The 22,327-nt window shown below is 45.5% G+C and overlaps 1 protein-coding gene across 1 annotated transcript in view; it reads left to right on the top strand.

The window, feature by feature from the left end:
- Nucleotides 1-22,076, top strand: part of ZCCHC7 (zinc finger CCHC-type containing 7) — a 292,686-nt gene extending 270,610 nt beyond the window's left edge. Inside the window, exons 7-9 of the mRNA XM_054987272.1 lie at nt 3,433-3,528; nt 18,474-18,591; nt 20,140-22,076. Coding sequence (XP_054843247.1) covers nt 3,433-3,528; nt 18,474-18,591; nt 20,140-20,594 — 669 coding nt within the window. The 3' untranslated portion in view covers nt 20,595-22,076. The remainder of the gene's footprint in view (nt 1-3,432; nt 3,529-18,473; nt 18,592-20,139) is intronic.
- Nucleotides 22,077-22,327: the final 251 nt, after the last annotated feature.

A 22,327-nucleotide genomic window follows, 5' to 3' on the forward strand; every position in this document is an offset into this window, starting at 1 on the left:
ACAGGAAGGGACAGTGTCACAACTACCTTTCTAACATGTCGTTCGATTTGGTGCCTTAAAACTCTCTTGTATTTCACCCTCTGGGTAGGTAATGCTGCCACCAGGAATTCAATTCCAAACTATTTAATTTCCCCCTGAATATTGTGTCCAAGCATTAGGCTTCTTTGTGGGACTGTGTGGCCCTCAGGATAAGACTGGGATATATAGAAATCACATATACTCTCGGGTGAACAAAAAAACCAAAATAAACCTTTATTATTACATGAAACATTAGTTTCACACTGTTTCTTAAGCTTGGTGGGTTCAAAGATGGTTATCTGTTCTTAAATTTTTCCCCATAGATTCAGTTACACAAAGTAATTTTCCACAGAGGTCTTCTTTAACAGAATAAACTCCACACAGACTGAGATTCATTCAGGCCTTTCCACACAGCTTACCTGATTTAGAGAGATTAATCTCTTGCTCAGATATACGCATACTTTCTCTCTCAGGGGCGCACACAGTTTGCCTGACTTAGACAGAATGAATGTTTTCTCAGAAACACACAGTTCAGACTTCACACGGGTTGCCTGACTGAACTAGAATGAGGGTCCTTTCAGGCTTCCACACAGGTTGCCTGCTTTGCCCCGAATGAATATTTTCTTTCAGAAACACACAGTTCAGGCTTCCCAGGCTGATGGCCTTTCCCCCCACACCTGAGCTAGGCCAGTGTTGTGACAGAAGGGGGAAGCTCAGCCAGCCTGAGCCCTGCACAAGGCAGGGTGGGGAAAGTGTTACCCAAACTGCTGAGCCCTTCCCAAGGCAGGGGAAGCTGTGGCACTCAGCCTGCCCAAGCCCAGGTGAGAGAAGCAAATCCCAGCTCAGTGAACCCAAGCACCTGTGAGGTGAAGGAGGTGGCCCCCAGCCCATCTGAGCTCTGTACAAAACCAGGAAAGGAGCACCTGGCCCACTCAAATGAAGTGAGAGAGGAAGCTCCTGACTCACCCGGACACTGCCCATGGTGGGGGAAGCAGCAGCACCCCCCTCCCGCCACCCGAAGCATGGGAAGCGGTGACCAGCTCACGCAAGCCCCGTGGTAGGCTGGGAAAGCAGCACCCAGCCAGTTGGGCAGGCTGGCTGCCTCTTCCTCTCTCCCTTGCTTTTTTGTGGAGCAGGGCCAGGATGGGTTGGGGGAGGGGGTCTGTTCCAGGATTTTTCAGTCTCAGTCCACCCCTGCTCACAGGATTGTTCTGAAGATAAAATGGAGAAGAGGAGAATGGTGTAATCTGCTTTGGGTCCCTATTGTGGAGAAAGATGGGGTATAAATGAAGTAAATAAATAATAAATATCACTGATGATAGGGAGTCAAATGAAAGATATGTGGGTGGAAAGGAGAGAAGAAAGAAAAGGGTGAGAATATGAGAGTTGTTAGGAAGAGGGGGAAGAAGAGATCATGTAGGAAGGTGATACACAGGAAAATGAAGTACCCCCTGCAAGTCCTTGCAGGTTTCCCGCTACAACTAGGCTCAGAGATCAGTACTGTGCACCTGGGGCCATAGTTTTCCCAGGTAGATGCTGATGGGGTAGGGGAGGAGGGAAAACTGAAGACTAGGGTGGGGGGATAACGGTGGGAGAGGAGGAGAGGAGGCAGGAAAAGCGGAGAGACTATGGAGTTTTCAGGGAATGGAAAGAGGAAAAAATGGGAGGGGGAAATGAGATGCCTTCACAAGCCCTTGCAGATTCCTGCTTGTGTACATCTAAAAATCGAAGTATGCTTTTCCTTTAGAACTTTTGCTAACATGCAAACTTGTGCAAATATTACCAGTTAATCAATTGAGGCTATCTACTCGGGCAGCCCAATCCAAAGGCCCTATCCAGCCCTGGCAGCCGCACATCAATGTAAATGCAGCACCACTCGTCCGCTTCCTAAGGACATTAAGGGGAGAGCTGGACCAGCCTGCCAAGCCTGGCAAGGCGCAGTCAGGAGTGAATGCACCATCACTGCCGAGGCAACACTGCCAGGATCGACCAGCAGTTGACAGCACCATGAGTGGCAGGGGAACGTGTAGCCGGTCCTGAGCCATGTTTACTGTCCTCAGCTGCCACGCCCTTGCCCCACAGAGAATGGCTGGACAAATCCCCAAGATCAGGCTTGCCGCACCCCAACAGAGGTGCCTGCCTTGAGAGGAGCCCTGCCCCAGGGGGTGGGACACTGATAGTGCAGACAAGGCACTTGCCCACCTGCTCATCCAACCCCCGTTCCCCACAAGGAGCAGGCTGGTGACAGAAATACCACTCGCAAATTCCACCTTGACTGCTGCCGTGCCCCAAGGAACATGACCCCCTCCTGGAAAAGTGAGCCCAGAAAGGTGGCAGGACCCAGCGAGGGCCACACTCACAGCCTGCTGCACTCAGGATCAGCCACCAGGTCCCAATGAGGCAGCTCCTTAGAGGCAGGTGGGGGTGGGTTCTGTCACGAGTGACAGGAATGCTCATTGGAAACCACAGGAAAGGGTGGAAGGTCCACTGGATGTGATGGGAGCAACAAACGCCCACCGACTTGCGGCAGCTCCATTTGAACACATCACTGCATCACAATGATGCAAGGAGAACACAAGTTGGATTCGAGAGCCATGCTGCAGTCCTGGGATGATGCCCCCCAGAGTGGAATGACGGCCTGTGGGACCAAGGAAACTGCTCCAGGGGCCATCGTCCATCCCCCACACCAGATTCCCCAAGTCCATACCTGCCTCCACAAACAGCGAGGGGAACGATGGTCTGTCCTCATGGGGGGAGGAACCCCAGGGATCCCAAGATGTCACTCCACATCCCCTGCTTCCCATCAGCAACCTGCCCCCCCTTGCATGCAGCAGTCATCTGCCTGGCTTATCAGATGCCAGTGGTTCTGTCCATCAGAGACTGAGAGTGGTGCCCCCCACACTGCCTACAGTTACATTGAGTGGGGGAAGGGGGCAGGGAAGCTGGACGGTGGCCCCAAGGTGCCACTGGACACCTGCTCTTTCTGGCAGCACAGCGACACCAAGCACAGAGGCTTTTGGAGCCTCTTTGGAGGTGTGAAAAGACATGCCTAGGTGGGGGGGGGACCAATGTCATTCACAGGCAAGCAAACAGACAGACAGGTACGTTTTTTTCAATGCACATTTTATTGAACTGCAAAAAGTGAAGAGGCCCACAGCAGTGGTGCTGGAGGTTTGGGGGGGGGGGGGTAAGACTCTTGTAAGTCTAATTTATGACAGTGTAACCCTTTTTCCACTCCCTGACCACTGTCCACCACCACCTCTCAGGTTTGAGCTGTTAATCTGTATGATAGATTTAATTATACTACTATCAATTAGAATGTGAGGCATGTGCCTGTTTAGTTTATTTTAATTATACTTCCTTCTATTTGGAATCTTCCTTGACTTAATTGTTGCCATTTTTTTCCTGTTCCAGACCAGACCAGGACCACTCAAGAAGGCCAGTTCTTTTTCAGAACATTCTGCTCCAGTCTACTGTTACAACTGTTCAAGGAAAGGCCATTATGGCTATGTAAGTAAACACTGAAAATTTTTGTTAGATTTTGTTTGCTTAGAAAATTTCTGTGCCATCTCTCCAGCTTACAAAATGCTAAAACCTTAAAACAGCATTCAGTATTCCATTAACAAGAAAACTTCAACAACGCACAGCATTCAGGAGCTTGAAGGCTTCTTAGGAGGCAGAATAACATCTTAAGGTGCATATCCTAAGATATAAAAGGAAAACCGTGTTACTGATGACTCACTTTTTATCCCCACGCAGTTGCACTCGCGGGGATAAAAAGTGAGTAATCGGCAACGGACTTAACTGGCTGCAAAAGCCCAGAGATGGAATCCGCACCCATGGACTCAGCCAGGACACAGGGAAGACACCTGAGCATGGGCCAGCGCCAGAGCAGCCAGCAGGACCATGCCAGTCTCTCCTGGGCCTCGACTACCAGCCTGGGAGCAGGGAGGAGACGCACCAGCTCAAGCAGCTGCCAGAGCGGCCAGCAGAACCACGCTGCTCCCTCTGGGGCCTCAGCTGCCGGCCTACACAGTGCTAGGAATAGTGCAGGACACCCCGGGGTGGCAACGGCTGAGGGAACAGCCAGCCATGCCATGCCGTCCCCCTCCGAGCCACAGACACTGGCTGAGTGGCAGCAGGAGCCTGAGCAGGGAGGGCCATGTCAGGCTATGGATGACAGGATATGGCAGACAGATCCCTGGACCATTGCAGCAAGACACAGGTTCTTGGTTAAATGATTTTTATTCAAAAATCAGATCATTTCCATATATATGTCCATAGGACTACTCAGAAGCAAGGTAAGCATCTAAGCAGCAAGAGTAAAAGTTGACATGAATGACATCACGTGAGAGAGACTTCTCTTTTAACATTCAAGTCTGCTCTTCCCCCCCCTCCCAATCATAAACAAGATTTCAGCGCTCTCCTTGTGTGAGAATGTTTCACATATTTGTAATATCAAGTTGAGTCACTAGAAAACAAGACAGGTCTGAGAGGGAGTAGCATACAAGGTCAGAAACACTGGAAGCTGTTGCAGTTCGTTAAATAAACACCTGTGAAAGCCTGTGGAAGAAATAGTTATGGCATTGGTAAAATGGCATCAAGTTACAGCAGGATACATTGGTTCAGAACAAAAAGATCATTAAAATTGGCATGGATGTGCCTCAGACATGACAGGCCGAGCATGCCGCCAGAGCACCAAGTTTTCTAGAGACCGTTGTTTATACAACACGCTTGGTTGCTAGTTATAAATAAAGTGCAGCCTGCCTATTTCTCAGGAATGTTGTATGGATGCATGTGACACACTCTGAAGAGATAGGCATTTGCTTGTCTCCCCCCACAGTTTCTTTCTTGAGTACAGAGAAGTAGAGAATAGGATTAAGTTTACAGAGAATATTATGTACAATAAGATGAATGCAGAAAGATGTCTAATGTTGTTCAATACATATAACACTGGGGCTTCCTTCACTGTACAAGAACACTGTACAAGGGCAAGGGGTCCTTTATCTCCTGGGAGCACTATCCCCAGTCCCTGACTGAGGTTTTGCAAATATTATGAGAGTTGTTGCTATATGTGTACAGCTCCTGGGGTGCATAAAATGGGGGAGTGTCACTCTTCTGGTGCATTTTTAGGTTCTTGGCTGCCAAGCAAACAGACAAGGCATTATCTCTAGTACTAGTAAGTCATCCTCGTATATGGCTCAAGAGAGGCTGAATATACATGGCTTTCTTTGGCCGGGTTCTTGTGTCACTTTCCTAAGACATTTTGGATGTCTGCTTTCCTTGATCTGTAACAAGGCCAGTTTCTGACACAGGAGTTGCAAATGAGTTCAGATGGATAGGGTTACTTCTCACTGTGGCTTCATTCAAGCTGAATTAGATGTGCTTTCTTACTGATGGTTTTGTCAACAGTTCATATGTTTATATAGGAAGGTACAGTGAGTGAAACAAGTTTATATCTTTATGTTGTCAGTTTATTAACAGGTGAAGAGAAGACAGGTGGGAGGAGTTTGATGGACCTGGGAGTCTTGGGTGAGAAAGACAAAGATGGGGTAGAGCTTTGGTCACTGTCAGTATAAGGAGCACCACCAAGCCCTCACTAGTAAACCAGAAACAGAGCCAAGCAAATGAGGGAGGTGGCAGGTGTTCACTGCTTTGGATAATGTGGGGATCCTCCCAGACTGGGGCTGCCTCCTGGCCCTTCACTGTCGCACCCGTCACCACTGGGCGTCTCCCCTGGCCTCAGATGTGGGACAAGCAGGCTCGGGTCTGTCATGCTGGAATCCTCTTGTAGACCCTGTAGAGTGGCTTGTGAGCTTCAGAAATTCCCTGGCTAGGATAAGGAGCTCTTTTATCCGTCTCTCATGATTCCCCACTCTGACGCTGCTCCTCAGCACCTTCGCTGGTCTGCAAGCACTACCCCGCCTTAGTCCCTGCCCCCACCCCCAGGAGTCTCCAGGGGCTCCAGCCCTGCCCTGCGTTGTCAGCTGCACTGCGCCAGTTCTGCTGCCCTGGTGAGTTGCTGCCACATCAGCTGGTGATGCCATCCTGGCTGCAGCCCCATCAGGTGTCCCAGGAACTCTGCGCTTCAGCCTCTGGCTCTAGGAGGCTGTTTCCAAGGGCTCCTGCTGGCCTCTCCCCTGTTTCCCGGCCAGGTGAGTGGGGACCATGGGGGCTTGCAGGGTCCGCAGCAGTGGGAGATGTGATGGGGGCAAGTGGGCCCCCCTGTCTGCTTGTCCTAAGTCCAGGCTGGCTGTTGTGGCTGGCCCCAGACAGATAAAATGAGTTTATTGCGCAGATTTTGAAATGAGAACATTTAGAACAACAGCAAGTAAAACTTCCTTATCTAGTCCATTGTGTACTGAATTCTAAGGGCATTGTCTAAGTTTTCTACACTGTAATAGGCCCATCTGTTTTAAATAGGTAGTTTTGGTTCATATTTACGTGACTTGAACATGGAATTATATTTAGAAACATTGCCAAACATTACTGTAGCAATTTGGCTTTCTTTCTGGAGTGGATTTCTTAGAACACTTTTACCACATGTAGCATCTAATAGAATCTAATAAAGTGATGAAGCACATGAAAATTCCTCTGACTTCATTGATACGACTGATACAAAGTTACAGTTTTGGCTGTCACTGTCCTACAATAACAAATATATAGTTCAGTATTTGTAAGCACTTAATAGGTGCATGTTGATCATTAAATGTGCACCTCAATAAACTTAGGAGGGAATTTGAATTAAAAACGTTCAGCATTCCTAGCCAACTGACATACATAAAGGCTTTTGCAGCTGCTAAAGTTTAGGAGAGGAGCCCCGTGGTGCAGAGTGGTAAGCTGCAGTACTGCAGTCCAAGCTCTGCTCATGACCTGAGTTCAGTCCTGGCGGAAGCCTTCCAAGGTCAGTAAAATGAGTACCCAGTTTCCTGGGGGTAAAGTGTAGATGACTGGGGAAGGCAACGGCAAACCACCCCGTAACAAAAAGTCTACCAAGAAAACATCATGATGCAACATCCCCCCATGGGTCAGTAACGACTTGGTGCTTGCACAGGGGACTACCTTTACCTAATGTTCAGGAATCAGCCTTCACAGCTGATTCCTGAAGAACTCAGGAGGCTGGAATTTGTGGCATTGTCATTGGCAAAACTCTCAGGGACTGCACTTAATATGAAAGGAGGTTGGGAGATCTAGAAATTCTGTATTGGAGTCACAGTTCTTCAGCAGGAGTAAAATACACACACTATTTGCAACTAAAAGCCTAAGGCCCAAAGTACATGTTACAGGTAACACATGATTGCCCCCGGGGGCTTGCAGCAGGATGCCAGCTGCGAGTTCCCCATGGGAACGTAGTTCCGACGCACCGCAGAACCATGATGCAGAGAGGAGAAGGGCTTCAGCCTACATCCCTGTGCCATTTTCCTGACCCCAAATGGCCCTGGGGCATTATTTGCCCTGGAGGAGCTGCCCATGCCTGTATTCAGTGTGTGTGCAGCCTCCCTGATCCAAATTGGGTCCCTGGAGCCCTTCAGAATTGAGTTCCCATGGGGAGCTCACAGCTGCCATATGGCTGAAGGCCCCCATGGGGATCATATTTTACATGTAAGGTGTTGTTCGGGCCAAAGGAAGATCCTTTTCAACAAGTGTGATCTATGGGGTAGAGAGAAATGGAAAGCAATCTGAAGGTTAAAAGGAGCAAGGCAGAGACCCAGATCTTGATAGGGTTGTTGGAGAAGGCAAGTTCCAAAGATATCCACAGAAGTGGCAATAACCTGAATTGCAGTGGCTGCTCTGTTGTCACCCAAGTTCTAAAGAGCCTATTTGTCAGGTCTTGCCAGGTATTTTCCCCAAGCACTTCTCTGCATCACTCAGTTGTATGAGTTAAAGTTACTTTATTAAAGAAGAACACCAGTATCAAGATGGTCAGACAGGATCATTGGCTGAAGTGACACAAGGTGGCAAAGCAAGATTAATTATAGGGCAAACTCCCCACCCCCAATGGGAAAGAAAGTCCGTTAGGATTTTGGCGCGCTGAGTCAAGGAGCCAGGAGAGAGGGGAGGAGGGAAGGGAAGAGGTCTGCTCAGTCTCTTAGTTGGTGTGGTCTCGGCTGGAACTCCAAAGCCACATTCACAGGCCAGCCAGGAAATGGTAACCAAAACACCTGCAAGATAAGCAGCTAGCAACCAGTCAACAAAACAGGTTCCCTCTGCATGTTCTCAGAGGTACACTACACACTGCAGCAAGAAATTCATAATGCTGGAGGCATATCTGACACGATTTCAGTATTTAGACTTCTTGCCCACTGCTGCAAGTTGCAAGACAAAAAAGTGAGGATAGGTAGATGTGCCTTGCATTCCTATTCCAGGCTGTCAGTCAGACCAAGTGTTTCTCAGGTGGGTTAGTAGCAGGATGAGCTTTCAGTCCTGTGTGAATTACCTGTGGTGCTAAGAAACATCCCTGGAGTATTTAACAGTACAAAGTGTGTGGCAGTAGTGGCAGCTTAGTTGAAAGAGAGGGGTCTGGGAAAGTGCATGTCATACACTATTGAGATGATTCAGTGCAGTGATGTTCAGAAGAGGAAGCAGGAGTGCCTGTTTTTAGAGGCTTGTGCGTTTTTCACCCACTAGGGCTTTACTGTCAACATATTAACAAAAAAAAGACCATCTGTCTGCAGCATACACTCCAGATTTTAGGCAGCATCTCTGAGAAGACCTTGGGGGAGTGTGTTCCACAGCCATCAAGGATTAACTGAGCTTCTTCCTATAGCCCTGTCCGAGAATATTCTGGTAGGGTCTTGGAAAACATTTGATTGAAACAGATTTTTAAAATCCATCCACAATTTCTCCATTTAGAATTGTTTCAAAATCATTTTCTTCTTCTGACAGAAATTTCAAAATGTTCTACAATTATTGTTTCTGGTAAAAGCTGCATCTTGCATTCCATATGCCCTCTCCCTATAAATGTGGGCTGTCAGGAAGTAGTGGCATTTTGAGCTTTAATTTGGATTCAGGATAAGAGAAGAAAGGATTTGTTTGAACCTTTCGATCCTCGTCATCCTTCTGTGCAGACCCACATTGGGACTGCACATGCGCAGACCAGCCACGGAGAAATTTTTGTAGCTTTTAAAATCACCAAGGGGGCGCTCCGCCTTCACTGTGCGCACACACAGGTTTTCCCACCAAAAATGGGTGTCTAGGCTGAGCTCCCCTGACATTCCCTCAGTACTTCTTTCGCTGCTGTCAAGAGACATTCTAGGTAGCTAGTGTAGATGAATGAGTTAGTGAGAATAAGGATGTCTTCATCAAAATCCTTGTTTAAAAAATGCTCTCAGTGTGAAATGAAAATGATGAACCCCAATGAACACGACCTTTGCTTTTTATGTCTTGGCAAAAATCATAATGTTGCGGCTTGCCACATTTGTCAAAAATTTACGCACAAGGCACAAAGTGACAGAACTTCCTGCCTTAAAGCCGCCCTCTGGAAAAAGGTATTGAAAGGCCCTTAAAAACTGGCAACAAAACAATCTGCCACAAAAGGGCTATCACCTGCTAAGAGTCAGGCTACACAAGTTCCAGCCAAGAAGCGAGCTTCAGATCTGAAGAAAACATCTTCATTGGTTCCAGGATCAATTTTGATTGAGATACGTTCCACCACGAGTGATCCATTGCCTGCTCAAACTTCAAAACGTCGGAAATCCTCAACCGATGAACAACTGAAACGGGCATCTTCAAAACCACCAGCTAAGAAGGCGAAGACTAAACATTGTAAAAAGACAATGTTGCCTTCCAGGAGTACCCTGCTTCAGTCTCTGACGTCACCTCCACCCATTGTGTTGGAAGAGGTGGGCATGGATCTAACACGTACACCATCACCAACGGCTACGCTGCTCTTTCATGAAGATGAACCTGAATACTTAACCTCATGAGGACTTTCTGATTCCACTGCCTCAATCAATTCTGACTGTCAGGGTGGATCCTGCCATACTTTGGGGGGATTGGGGGTTCACTGTCGGGCTGTAGACCTGATCTCTGATGCCATGCTTTAAGAGTGCTATTGGAGCCTGAGAAACCTTAATGTTGCTGTGAAAAGGAATGCAGTCATCAGCATTGCTACGGAGATGCGGCCAGTTGGTCGGAGAAAGACACAACTCTGTTTACTTTTACTTTTCCTGCTTGCATAGCCCCAATGGCTGTTGGAATGGAAGTCCCAGCATACCTCTGGGTGGCTGTGCTGGGACCCCTCCTGGTGGCTGTACTGGGGTCCCTCCCAGCTGTTGTACCGGGATCCCTCCTGGTGGCCCTCCACTGGGAATAACTAGCAGCAGCAATAGCTGCATCGGCTGTGAGCTTCTACTAGATATTTTATACCAAAGAGTTCACAGCGAAGCAGGAGGGAAGGGATGTGTGCCTGCACAGAAGAATTCAAAAACAATGTTGCACTTACCTGTAACTGTTGTTCATTGAGGTCTTCCATGCATGCACACATGGGGCTTGCACATGCACAGGCCTGCCAATTCGGAGGTTCTTTTAGCTAGAAACCACTGCCCAAACGGCCCCTAGAGAGGTGGGGCACCCTCTGCTACCCTCAGTTCCTCTTTTGCCACCACTGGAAGAGGTTCTGAGCTAGGCTTGCTCAGGCTTGTAGTCGTCTTTTCAGCCTTATCGACCTATCTTGCCTACTCCTTGGGGAAAAAATGTTTGAAAAGGCCCTTTTGGCTCCTCTTGCAATGCAAAGATGGCTAGGACTGATGGAAATACTTTGTGTCTTATGTGCTTGGGCGAGACTCATAACAGCCAGTCTTGCAAGCGTTGCCAAAGCTTTACTTCTAAGACTAGAAGTGAAAGATCCAGTTGGTTAAAAGCATCAGTTTGGCAGAAAGCCCTTGATGGAACTGAGGAAATGGCTTAGGCAAAAAAACTATCTCGCCCAGTACATCGGAAACATCAGATCTGAAGCCCTCGGGAACGTCAGTTCTGAAACCTTCGTCAACTCTAAGACCTCCCTTGACACTGCACTCGCACCCGGGCTCTAAGACCCCTCAGAGTCGAGCATCACCCACTGCACCAAAGATACTCAGCGCATCGGAACCAATTCACTTGGTTCCGAAGACACCTCAAAGTCGAACTATTGTGTCCGAGACATCAGCTCCCCCGGATCCGAATCAATTGGGCTCAAAGACTTCTCAGAGTCAAACGGCTTCAATGTCAGAACCAGTAAGGATCCATCATTTAGACTTGGATCCGAGATCACCTTCTAGCTTGGATCTGCCGTCTGGAAGTAAGTGCCCTAAGTCTAAGGGATCCAGACCAATGACAACTTTGATGGCGCCACAGTCTGACCCTAGCCTGTCAGTAGCAGAGACGGCACCTGAAGGACAGCGAACTAAGAAGAGATTAAGAAAAACAAAGGACCTCTCTTCAGAGGAACCGGTTGCAACATCCCCAAAGGAAGGAAGGGTTGAACACGATGTCCTGATTCTGGACTGACCACTTATGCCATGGGTCACTCGAGGTCTCCATCAATAAGATCCCGATCTTGGTCAGTCCTGTCTTCGGAGAAAGAAGGAGAAATCCCTCACAGTAGGGAATGCTCATATGTTTCTTCTAGAGAGGAGTACTACTACTCCCATGATGATTAAAGGTGGCACTGCAGTGAACCATCCTTCTATGCCAGTTTGGTGTAGTGGTTAAGAGCATGGGACTCAAATCTGGAGAGCCGGGTTTGATTCCCCACTCCTCCACGAAGCCAGCTGGGTGACCTTGGGCGATTCACAGTTCTCTGGAGCTCTCTCAGCCCCACCCACCTCACAGCGTGATTGTTGTGGGGTAATAATAACACTTTGTAAACCGCTTTGAGTGGGCATTAAGTTGTCCTGAAGGGCGGTATATAAATCGAATGTTGTTGCTGTAGTAGTAGTAGTAGTAGTAGTAGTAGTAGTAGTAGTAGTAGTAGTAGTAGACGACACTGGGCAGAACTTCTTCACTGATGTGATGTCGCAAGATCCATCACCTACTCTTTTGAGGCGATAACACTCATTCTCAAGTTCTAAAATGGCTTTCCAGTTGTTTGATTCACATGTTGATGCAGAACCCTATCAAGCAACAGGCAGCCCTAGCCCTCCTTCTCCAAATGAGGCTGTGGGCACAACAGAAGAGATGTCACCCACCGACGATTTCTGCTTTTACACAGAACAGATGTTGTGAATGGTTCGGGCTCTCAAAATTGACATCTCATCAACTGAGCACAAACCAAAAGACAAAATTTTACAGCATCTGTATTCTGGCTCGTCCACCAATATGTTGTTCCTAGTGATAGAGGGCTTCATCAACATGATAAACACCCTGAATTTGAAACCAACTTTGGCACCAGCCACCACCAAGAAGACAGAGAACCTTTATAGGACCTTGCCCTTACCTTTCAGCGCATCCTCCTCCCTCCTCACTAGTCACCGAGGAGATGCAAACTCACCAAGGACAAGGCCCACATTCAACACTTTCTTACAAGGAAGGAAAAACGTTGGACTCCCTTGGAAGGAAGATCTATTCCTCAGTGGCCTTGAGCATAAAAATAGAAAATTACTCGGCAATAATGGGTGCTTATCAACTCTTTTTGTGGTCTAAGGCTGCGGCCTTTATTCCCAAGTTACCAGAGGACCAAAGACCTTTTCTGAAGGTCATCCAAGAAGAGACAGTCTGGCTTTCATGACATCAAATAAACGCAGGTTGAAATGTAACAGACACCTCCACAAGATCTTTGCTTTCTGTAGTTGTGTTGAGAAGACATGCTTGTCTATGAGCCACGGTGCTTCTGATTAGGAATAGGGTTGACGATCAACCCTTTGAAGGGAAAACTTAATTCTCCGAGAAAACGGATGAATATTAGCCCCAGAAACATAAAGACAGACTTACTGCCCGTTCTTATGGAGTCCTACCTCAGACCCAAAAGAACTCAGGAAGGAGTCAGTACAGGTCATAGTTCAAAGGAAGATCTCATTGCTTCCATTCTTACCAGACCTATGCATATCCTGCTCAACGAACTTACCAGAACTCACAGAGCTCTTTCTCAAGAAGGATGTCAGTTCCTGGCAGTTAGGTCCCTCAAGTTCTCCACAGTTAACACACAGGTGTTCCAGTTGAAGCAACTGGATCCATACAGTTCAAGGTGTTCACACAAAGGCAGCAATTGGCAGAAGTGACTATTCAAAAAAGGACACTACTAATTATAGGGATACTTTCCGCCCTTTGAGTCCGTTGACATTCTGGCGCGAAAACCCCAAAGAGTTACATGGGAACTGATTAGTTTAGGCTAGACGTAGTACAGAATGAAATCATCTCAGACTCTGAGAAAAGATACACCGCTCGCTGCCTGCAGCTTGCGTCCAAGGACACTTACCATAGAAGTGAAAGTAATTACTTTCGCCAGATAACAGTCAATCCCCACTGACCCAGTACATTACACGTTAGCAGTTAATACACTCTCAGATGATTTATACAGTATACAGAATACAACCTTAGCACACAGTTATGATCAGCACAAAATTCAGAACACTTTAATGGCAGGTATGCAGGCATACATGACAAAGGAAGCCAAACCACAGAGAGGCAGGGGACGCAACACCAGTACCCTAAAGATCAGCCTCAGAACCAGAAGCAGTTCTGACTAACACAGAGACCAGATCCCGTGTTTGGAAATAGATTGCATCGTTATTATTCAGCTTGGTGTGAAATTACCACACACATTAGGGTTTTGAAAATTGTTTTTGACAGTTATAAAATTGAGTTTATTCATTCCCTTTGTCTGGGCCTCCCTACTTTTTCGAATGCACTAAACCTTACTGGTTTACAGGCAAAATTAAAAGTGTTATTAGAGAAAGGTGTGATACAACAAGTACTTGAACATGATTCACAACTAGGTTTCTACTCTAGATTCTTTGTGGTAGAGAAGAAAGATGGGGGCCTTAGACTGATTTTGGACCGACGCAAACTGAACAAATTTATCCTTACACGTAAATTCCATATGACCACCCTACATACCGTCATGACCCTCATTGCACCCAATTCATGGTTTGCAGACCTTGACCTCAAGGACGCATACTTTCACATATCCATCTCCCAGAGCCATAGAAAATTCTTAAGTTTCACATATGATAGAAAGGTTTATGCCTTTTGGTTTTTGCCTTTTGGTTTATCGATGGTACCCCGTATGTTCACGAAATGTATGGCAGTAGTTATTGCCTTCTTAAGAACTTAAAACTGTTGTATTTACCCTTATCTTGACAACTGGTTCATCACTGGTCATTCTGAGGAAGATGTTACCAGGCAGATCCACTTAACCCTTCACAAATGCTTGAAGTTGGGGTTATTCATCAACCAAAAGAAGTCTAAATTAACACCCTTTAAAGAGGTTCAATTTATAGGGGTAGTATTTAATGGCACGCTGGATAGAGCCTTTCTGCCTATGGAGAGATTAAGAAAGATAAAGGGTTTGATTAGGAAGTTCAAAAGGTGCAGATTTCAATCATCTAGAGATATATAGACATTGCTGGGGTTAATAGCATCAACCACAGTGGTTGTCCCCTTAGCATGACTTATGATGTGATAATTACAATTATGGTTCCTTTCTGTTTTCCACAGCGAGCGGGATTCAGAAGATAAAAAGCTTAGCATCCCTAGGGAAATCATTAGATCCCTACAGTGGTGGTTAGAAGAGATCCATCTCTTGAAAGGTATTCAATTTGGCCAGATTAAGACAGACATAACCATCACTACAGATGTCTCCTTAACCAAAGAGGCTTATCTTACTCTTCAGTTAAAGTTTATTTGGCAGCGTTTTTGGCTTTTCATGCCCCTGTCGATAAGAAAAGTTTTTTTCCCATTATACATTGAAGATGTTTTTGAAAGGTTTGAATAATATGTTTCTCCCGATTTATACAGTGGTTCCACAGTGGTCCCTCCAATAAGTTCTGAGAAAATTAATGGCAAAACCATTTGAACCACTAGCAACCTGTCATTTGAGGTTATTATCAATTAACGTTGCCCTATTAGTAGCGGTCACTTCAGCGAGGAGAGTAAGCGAGTTAGCTGTTCTGAGCGTGGAGCCACCTTCTCTAAAAATCCATTCTGAAAAAGTGGTGTTGAGGACTAGAGTTCTTACCAAAGATTGTATCTAAATTCCATGTATCCCAGGAAATTGTGTTACCCGTTTTCTTTCGCAATCAGACCACTGAGGCAGAAAAAGCCTTACACACTCTAGATGTTAGGAGGGCACTTCTGTTTTATATGGGATGCACAAAAGCCTTCGGATTGGATTCACAACTTTTTGTTTGTTTTTCTGGACCAAAAAAAGGGAAGAAGGCTAGTTCACAAACAATAGCTAGATGAGTGGTCCAGGCTATAAGGTTATGTTATGAGAATGCTAGCTTACCCTGCGCTTTGGAAATACACGCTCACTCCATGGGATCACAGGCGTCATCAGCAGCGCTGATGAGAGGAGTCCTGATCCAGGACATTTGCAGAGCTGCCACGTGGTCATCAGCTGACACATTTGTGAAGCATTATGCCTTGGGCATCCTGGACAGGAAGGAGGCAGCAGTGGGAACGGCAGTCCTCCAGTCGATCTTCCTGTGAAAGAAACAAGATCCACCACCCAGGTAAATAGCTCGTTAATCTCCCATGTGGGACTGCACAGGAAGACTGACGATGAAAAACATTGTTGCACTTACCTGTAACTGTTGTTCATCAAGGTCTTCTGGGCAAGCACACATACCCTCCCTCCTTCCCTGCTAAGACTCCTTTACTTACCTGGAGAGTACAGCAACTAAAGAGGACTGAGGGTAGCAGGGGGTGCCCCGCCTCTCTAGGGGCCATTTTGGCGGGAAGATGGCCACGCGTGCACAGTGAGAGGCGAGGGTGCCCCCTGGTGGTTTTTTAGCTAAAAGAACCTCCAAATCAGCAGGCCTGCACATGCACAGTCCCTGCACATGCACGAAAGACCTCGATGAACAACAGTTCATTCTGGGCAAAGCAGACAATTTGTGTTGAAGCCTGAAAGGATTCTCATTCTAGTTCAGTCAGGCCATCTGTGTGAAGCCTGAACTGTGTGTTCACAGAAAATATTCATTCTGTCTGACAAACTGTGTGCACACCTGAGAGAGAAAGTCTGTGTATATCTGAGCAAGAGATTAATCTCTCTAAATCAGGCAAGCTGTGTGGAAAGGCCTGAATGAATCTCAGTCTGTGTGGAGTTTATTCGCTTAAACTGTTGAAAATTACTTTATGTGACTGAGTCTATGGAAAACAATTTTAAGAACAGGTAACTATCTTTGAAACCACCAAGCTTAAGACATAGTGTGAAACCAATACGCTTCATGTAACAGTAAATATTTTGTTCACCCCAGAGTATATGTGATTTCTGTATATTCCAGTCTTATCCTTAGGGCCACATAGTCCCACAAAGGAACCTAACGCTTGGGCACAATATTCAAGGGAAAATTAAATAGTTTAGAACTGAATTCCTGTTGGCAGCATTACCTATCCAGAGGGTGAAATAACAAAAGAGGGTTTAAGGCACCAAATCAAACTACATGAAAGAAAGGGAGTCATGACAGGAAGGAAGGAAAGGACTGAGATCTGAGAGACCCAGGTCTGAATCCCCACCCCGCCATGGAAGTTTGCTGGGTGACCTCGGGCTACTCACACACTCCCAGCCTAACCTCCTGTGAAGGAAATGGCTTTAGATTCCCATTGGGAAGAAAGTTGTGGTATAAATGATGTCAATAAAAAATAAATTAAATAAATATGTATGTTCCTGTTACTCATGTAAAATTGCCCTCCCTTATCCTGTCTAGAACTGGAACAAGTCAAGAAGCTTGAGGTGTACCTCCCAGGAGGAAAAGGGTTCGCGGAAAATGCAAAGTGCCCTTTTTCCAGCAGATTTCAGCTGTGGAGAGGTGTCTTGACAAAACCGCTCAAGAAGGAAAGGAGACTTGATGCCTTGTCAGTTTCCCTGCCAGAAGTAATAGGGTTAAACAGAGCAATCCTAAGCAGAGTTACACCGGTCTAAGCCCATTGAAATGAATGGGCTTAGACTGGTGTAACTCTGCTTAGGATTGCACTGAAAGTGATAACTGCTTCATCACAAAAATTTATATTTGAGTATGGGTGCTGCTACATAGTCATGGAAACTGACTGGCTTTGTCCAGTGGAGACAGCAAAGGAGTTCCAACATCCAGTGCTGCCTTGAATCAAATCCAACTGTTGGTCCACCTGCTCTAGGACAGCCTACTCTAACAAACAGAAATTCGCTAGTATTTCTTAGACCTGTTATCTAGGGTGGTTTTGTAGTTGAATATGCCAAAAGGGGGAATATGTGTCAGGCTATGGATGACAGGATATGGCAGACAGATCCCTGGACCAGATCCCAGCAAGACACAGGTTCTTGGTTAAATGGTTTTTATTCAGAAATCAGATCATTTCCATATATATGTCCATAGGACTACTCAGAAGCAAGGTAAGCATCTAAGCAGCAAAAGTAAAAGTTGACAGGAATGACATCATGTGAGAGAGACTTCTCTTTTAGCATTCAAGTCTGCTCTTCCCCCCCCCCTCCCAATCATAAACAAGATTTTGGCGCTTTTCTTGTGTGCGAACGTTTCACATATTTGCAACATCAAGTTGAGTCACTAGCAAGCAAGACATAGCAAAGTCTGAGAGGGGGTAGCATACAAGGTCAGAAACACTGGAAGCTGTTGCAGTTCATTAGATAAGCACCTGTGAAAGCCTGTGAAAGAAGTAGTTATGACACTGGTAAAATGATATCGAGTTACAGCAGGATACATTGGTTCAGCACAAAAGGATCATTAAAATTGGCATGGATGGGGCTCAGACATGACAATATGCACCTTCTGCACCTACTGTACCAACAAGTGATATGTCTTCCTCCTATACAAATTTTCCTGGACAATATCTTATGAAGAGAAAAATCACACAGCTAACTATATACTCATTAACAAGCAGTGAAATGTCTCTTGGTGTCCCAAAACACTTTGCTTGAGATCATAGAAGGCAAATAGACAATAGGCTAGTCTAGCTTGTGAGACAATGAAAAAATAATTTTTGCATGGTTGTGAATAAATACACAACTCAGAATGAGCTTAAGTGCTTGAAGGAATATAACAGAGCTTCACTGACCGACTCTGTCTTCCTGTACATGCCATTGATTACTTGCAAGGAGATTAAAAGTGAAGCACAGAAATGCGTTTTCCTTGCAGACCAGGGATCTTCATTTGCCACACAGACGCCTTGTTAGTATTGGCTAACAAAAGGTCTTATTACTACAGTTGATACTGATTTACTCCATTTGCTTCCTTGAACGTGGTGAGATTTTGAGTTATTGAACCCAAACTAAGAGTGGGTGTGTGTCTCAAAGAACTAACATTAAAAAATATAATTTACAGGAATGCTCAGAGAAGCGGATGTTTGGAGGGACATTCCCTACTTTTCCCTTTATCTATTACTATGATAATGAGTATGATATCAAGAGGAGCATTCAAAAAGCAAAGAAAAAAGTGCAAGGTATGATACACATTTCATGCTTTTATTACTGTCTAACCAGATTGCATGTTACCAGAAGTTTTAGGCTCTGTACCAGGTTTCTGCTTGTTTTCAAATTTTCATGCTATCCAAACTTTCTTGCATTGTTTATTTAGTCTCGGCTGTAAATCATGTTGACTTACACTGTGGAATTTGTTTTGAGTCTCAGTGAGAAAGGTAGACTATAAATAATACAAATAAGTAGAATCAAAATTATTTAAGAACTGAGACAATATTTTTACTTTATAACATGATGCGCCTAATGACAATTAAAACATCTAATGCCATGGCTTGTTCCGCACTCAAGACCGCATGGGTTCCTTATTGAGAAACTGAAGTTTCTCCTTGCTTGTCTCTTGAGAGGCGTGCAAGAAAAACATAAAGAAACAAACTTTTTATTTCTAAGGTAAAATTCTGAAGATGAACACTTGTGTTAGAATATAGTTCTTTAAGAAGTTTTACTCATAAAACATTTCATCAGTGAGCATCCAGTCAGGATTAAAACTTTTTAAAAGCTGTGTACGATTAAATACGTGAAGTACCTGGAGATTTTGCAGTTTGTTGCCATCTCCAAATATCCCATTTAAATATTTTTCTGTTTTAAGTTTAAATGTTCGTTTATTGGAGGATGGGATAGGAAATGTCCTTATTGCTGGTATGAACTCACTGAGAAAATACAACTGTGACATCTATATTATTATTGGTTGGCTTTTCTCTGCTGCTGATCTCCAAAATGAATGAAATATATAAGTACAGTGGGATAGAGTGGGATAGATCTACCAGTATTGTGGATCCTCTCAGCAGCCCTTTTTAACTTCAGTCGATCAGTTTTATTATAATGATCCAAGATCAAAATTCAGATCGGCATATAGCATAAGACATAACAAATGCATTAATTCCAAATTTAAGCATATCTAAAGATTAAATATAGCTGTGTACTAAAATGAATAAAATCATTAAAATCTAATCAAAATTTCTTAAAAGAAGTAATAATATTCTGTCTGATTAAATGAATCAGCTGAAAGAAGGGATGGAAAGACCATTTCACTTCCTTACCCCCCCCCCCACGCACAGTTCCTTGACCAGTGAGGCTGTTACTGCACACGGGACCCATGACTCTGGGAATCGACTTTTCTGAGGTTGGAAAGGATTAGGAAGGAAAGAAAAAAATCTGTACCAGTCAGCAGCTTCCGCTAACTGGTTACTGACTGGATCAGCTAGGGTTGCTGTTCCTGCTGTAGGGGCAGGGGATTCCCTGCTCCCAGCCTCCTCCCCACACCAGGCAAGAAGGAAAAAAGCCATGGGAATGGGTCTCTCGGGGCACTATCCCAGTGCGGCACAACGACATCACTCCAAGGGGTGATGTCATTGCGCAGGCCCCAAGATTGCTCCTGCTGGGAGGGTAAGGGGACCTGGCAACCCTAGATCCCGTCCATTAATGCAGGAAACTCCAACTAGTACATATTGGCCAGTTTTTATGTTCTAATAATGAGACCTTTTCAGTGTCAACTGAGTGTTTTGATTTTACAGAACTTCAGGAAGCTGGCCTTCTTCCCATCGCATGGAAGAAAGCACACATGGATGAAAGCCAGAAAGTGCACGCTCATAAGAAAAAGGCGAAACTGTTGAAAGAACTCAACAAAACAGTGGGTAAACATCGCAAAAAGCTCAAGAAGTTGTCCCAGGCAGACAGACTCAAAGGAAGGAAGCACAAGAAAGATGCCCAAAGCCACCCCAACATAGAGGAGAACTTTCCCAGAGGAGGTTGCTTGAAGTCTCTGAAGTGGAGCAAAAAACACGGCGCTCACCGTGATCTTTCTGCAAATGGAGACAAACCAGAAATCACTGAGGCTTCCTTGGAGGCAGCAAAAAAACGAAAGAAAAAGAAAAAACAGAACTACTCAGTCAGTAGCCCCTCCAGGGATGAAAGTTTATTTCTTATAAAACAGAGAAAAAAGAAATCAAAACAGAGATCTAGTTACTGATCTGATTGCAAGACAGTAGCTTGGGGAGTGGGTAGGGCTTAGTTTGAGGCGAGGCTTTGACCCCTCCCACCCTGTCCCTGTTATGGATGTGGAACTTCAGACCGTCTAAGTGAAGGCTGGGATGCAGAGAAGCAGAGGGCATCTTGGTCTGTGATAGCGATTAATACGTTTGTCAGTACGGATGTGTTTTCTGAGGCATCTGTATTTGGATTGAAGGTGTGTGCGGTTTGGGATGGGTGTGAGTGGCAAGGCGGAAAGCAAAAGGGGGAAATGAGTTCTCCTGTATTTCATACAGGCTTATTACGAACTCTAGTGTTCACAACAGCACCAAGCACATGCAGTTTGTTTGCATCTTGGCTTTTATGGAACAGCTTTTTAAACTAGGGGAAATTTGCAGAGGGGTGTGGATACTACAATACACAAACGGCAGCAGGCGTATGAGTGGTTCAATGTTCCTTTCTCCCAGTGTATGCAGTAGAGAATGTAGATTGCCCCCTTTTGCATGAGATCCTGCATTGGGAGTGGCTTCATTCTTCTGTCACTGTTTATGAGCCAAGCTTTATGAAATGCCTGGAAATCCATGATTTCTCATGACTTCTTAAGAAAATTGGCAGGGGGTGGATTCAGATTGGCACTATGGAGCTAGGGGGAAAGGGGAATTTAACCTTTTCCCCCTTGGACCATTTTCCTTGATGCATCTCTCATACCCAAGTTCCTAGTTGCTCTGCCAGGGAAAATAGTGTTTACATCAGAATAAAGGTTCAGGAGAAGGAGTTACTCAGTGCACTGTGACCCACCCGCCCTCCCAATCCAAGTGACTTGGCTGACTATTTCTAGAAGCACACGGGAGATTTCTTGGGGCTCTCCTGAAGTCTTTTCTGCTTAATCCCTCAGGGAATGTATGAAACAAGCTTGTGGGAAGGGCTCTGCAAGAAGGTTCTCCTTTTCATCCTGATTTCTTTTTCTGTCATGATGTTTCTGTCTTATGCTGATGGCATCTTTCTGTCTTGGTCTCCCAATATGAAGTTTGACAGACTTCAGAGAAGCATACTCTGTGGGGGATGGGGGGGTTCAATGACTGACGCCAAGTGAGCTCTCTGGCCAGCAGCACAAGCTTCTTTTTTCAGAAATGAAGGGGTGCAAACACCAGTCAGTCTACCTGGTCCAGTGTGGCTGGAATTCAGCCTGGTATTCCTCCTGCCGCTGCAGTTGTCTTTCCAGGAAAATTAGAACTGGGCCATGGATTAAATGGGGTGGAATCTTTGCTTGCATTGGATATTAAATTATTCCATGTGTTTATTCCTAGAATGTTTCAAAAATGTTGTTTGGCTGCAGAAGCTTGTAATGTTGGCACGTACTGCCAAAGGTAGGAAGGTGCTCTGTTGCTAGTGCCAATGCAGGCTGAAGGCTTCAGATCTAAAATACTTTCCAGTATGCGAAGAGCTTCCTCAGAGCTAAACTAGATGAGATGCCTGACATGAGGAGGACGTGTCAGTTTTCCCACAAGTTTCCATGGGAAGTGTAGTGAGAAAGAACCTCTGCCAGGGAAGAAGAGGGAGCGGACTAGATGAGAAACCTAGAAAAAGAACCTCTGCCAGGGAGAAGAGGGAGAGAATCCCTCTTCTCCCTGGCAGAGGTTCTTTCTCTAGGCGTCTTGTTTAGTCCACTTAGCTCTGTCTTGCCCACTGGCGCACTCGGCTGCCTCTGGCTGCTGAGTGCATTTAAGGGGGCAA

Source organism: Eublepharis macularius, chromosome 8 (genome assembly GCF_028583425.1).
Source record: "Eublepharis macularius isolate TG4126 chromosome 8, MPM_Emac_v1.0, whole genome shotgun sequence".
NCBI lineage: Eukaryota > Metazoa > Chordata > Lepidosauria > Squamata > Eublepharidae > Eublepharis > Eublepharis macularius.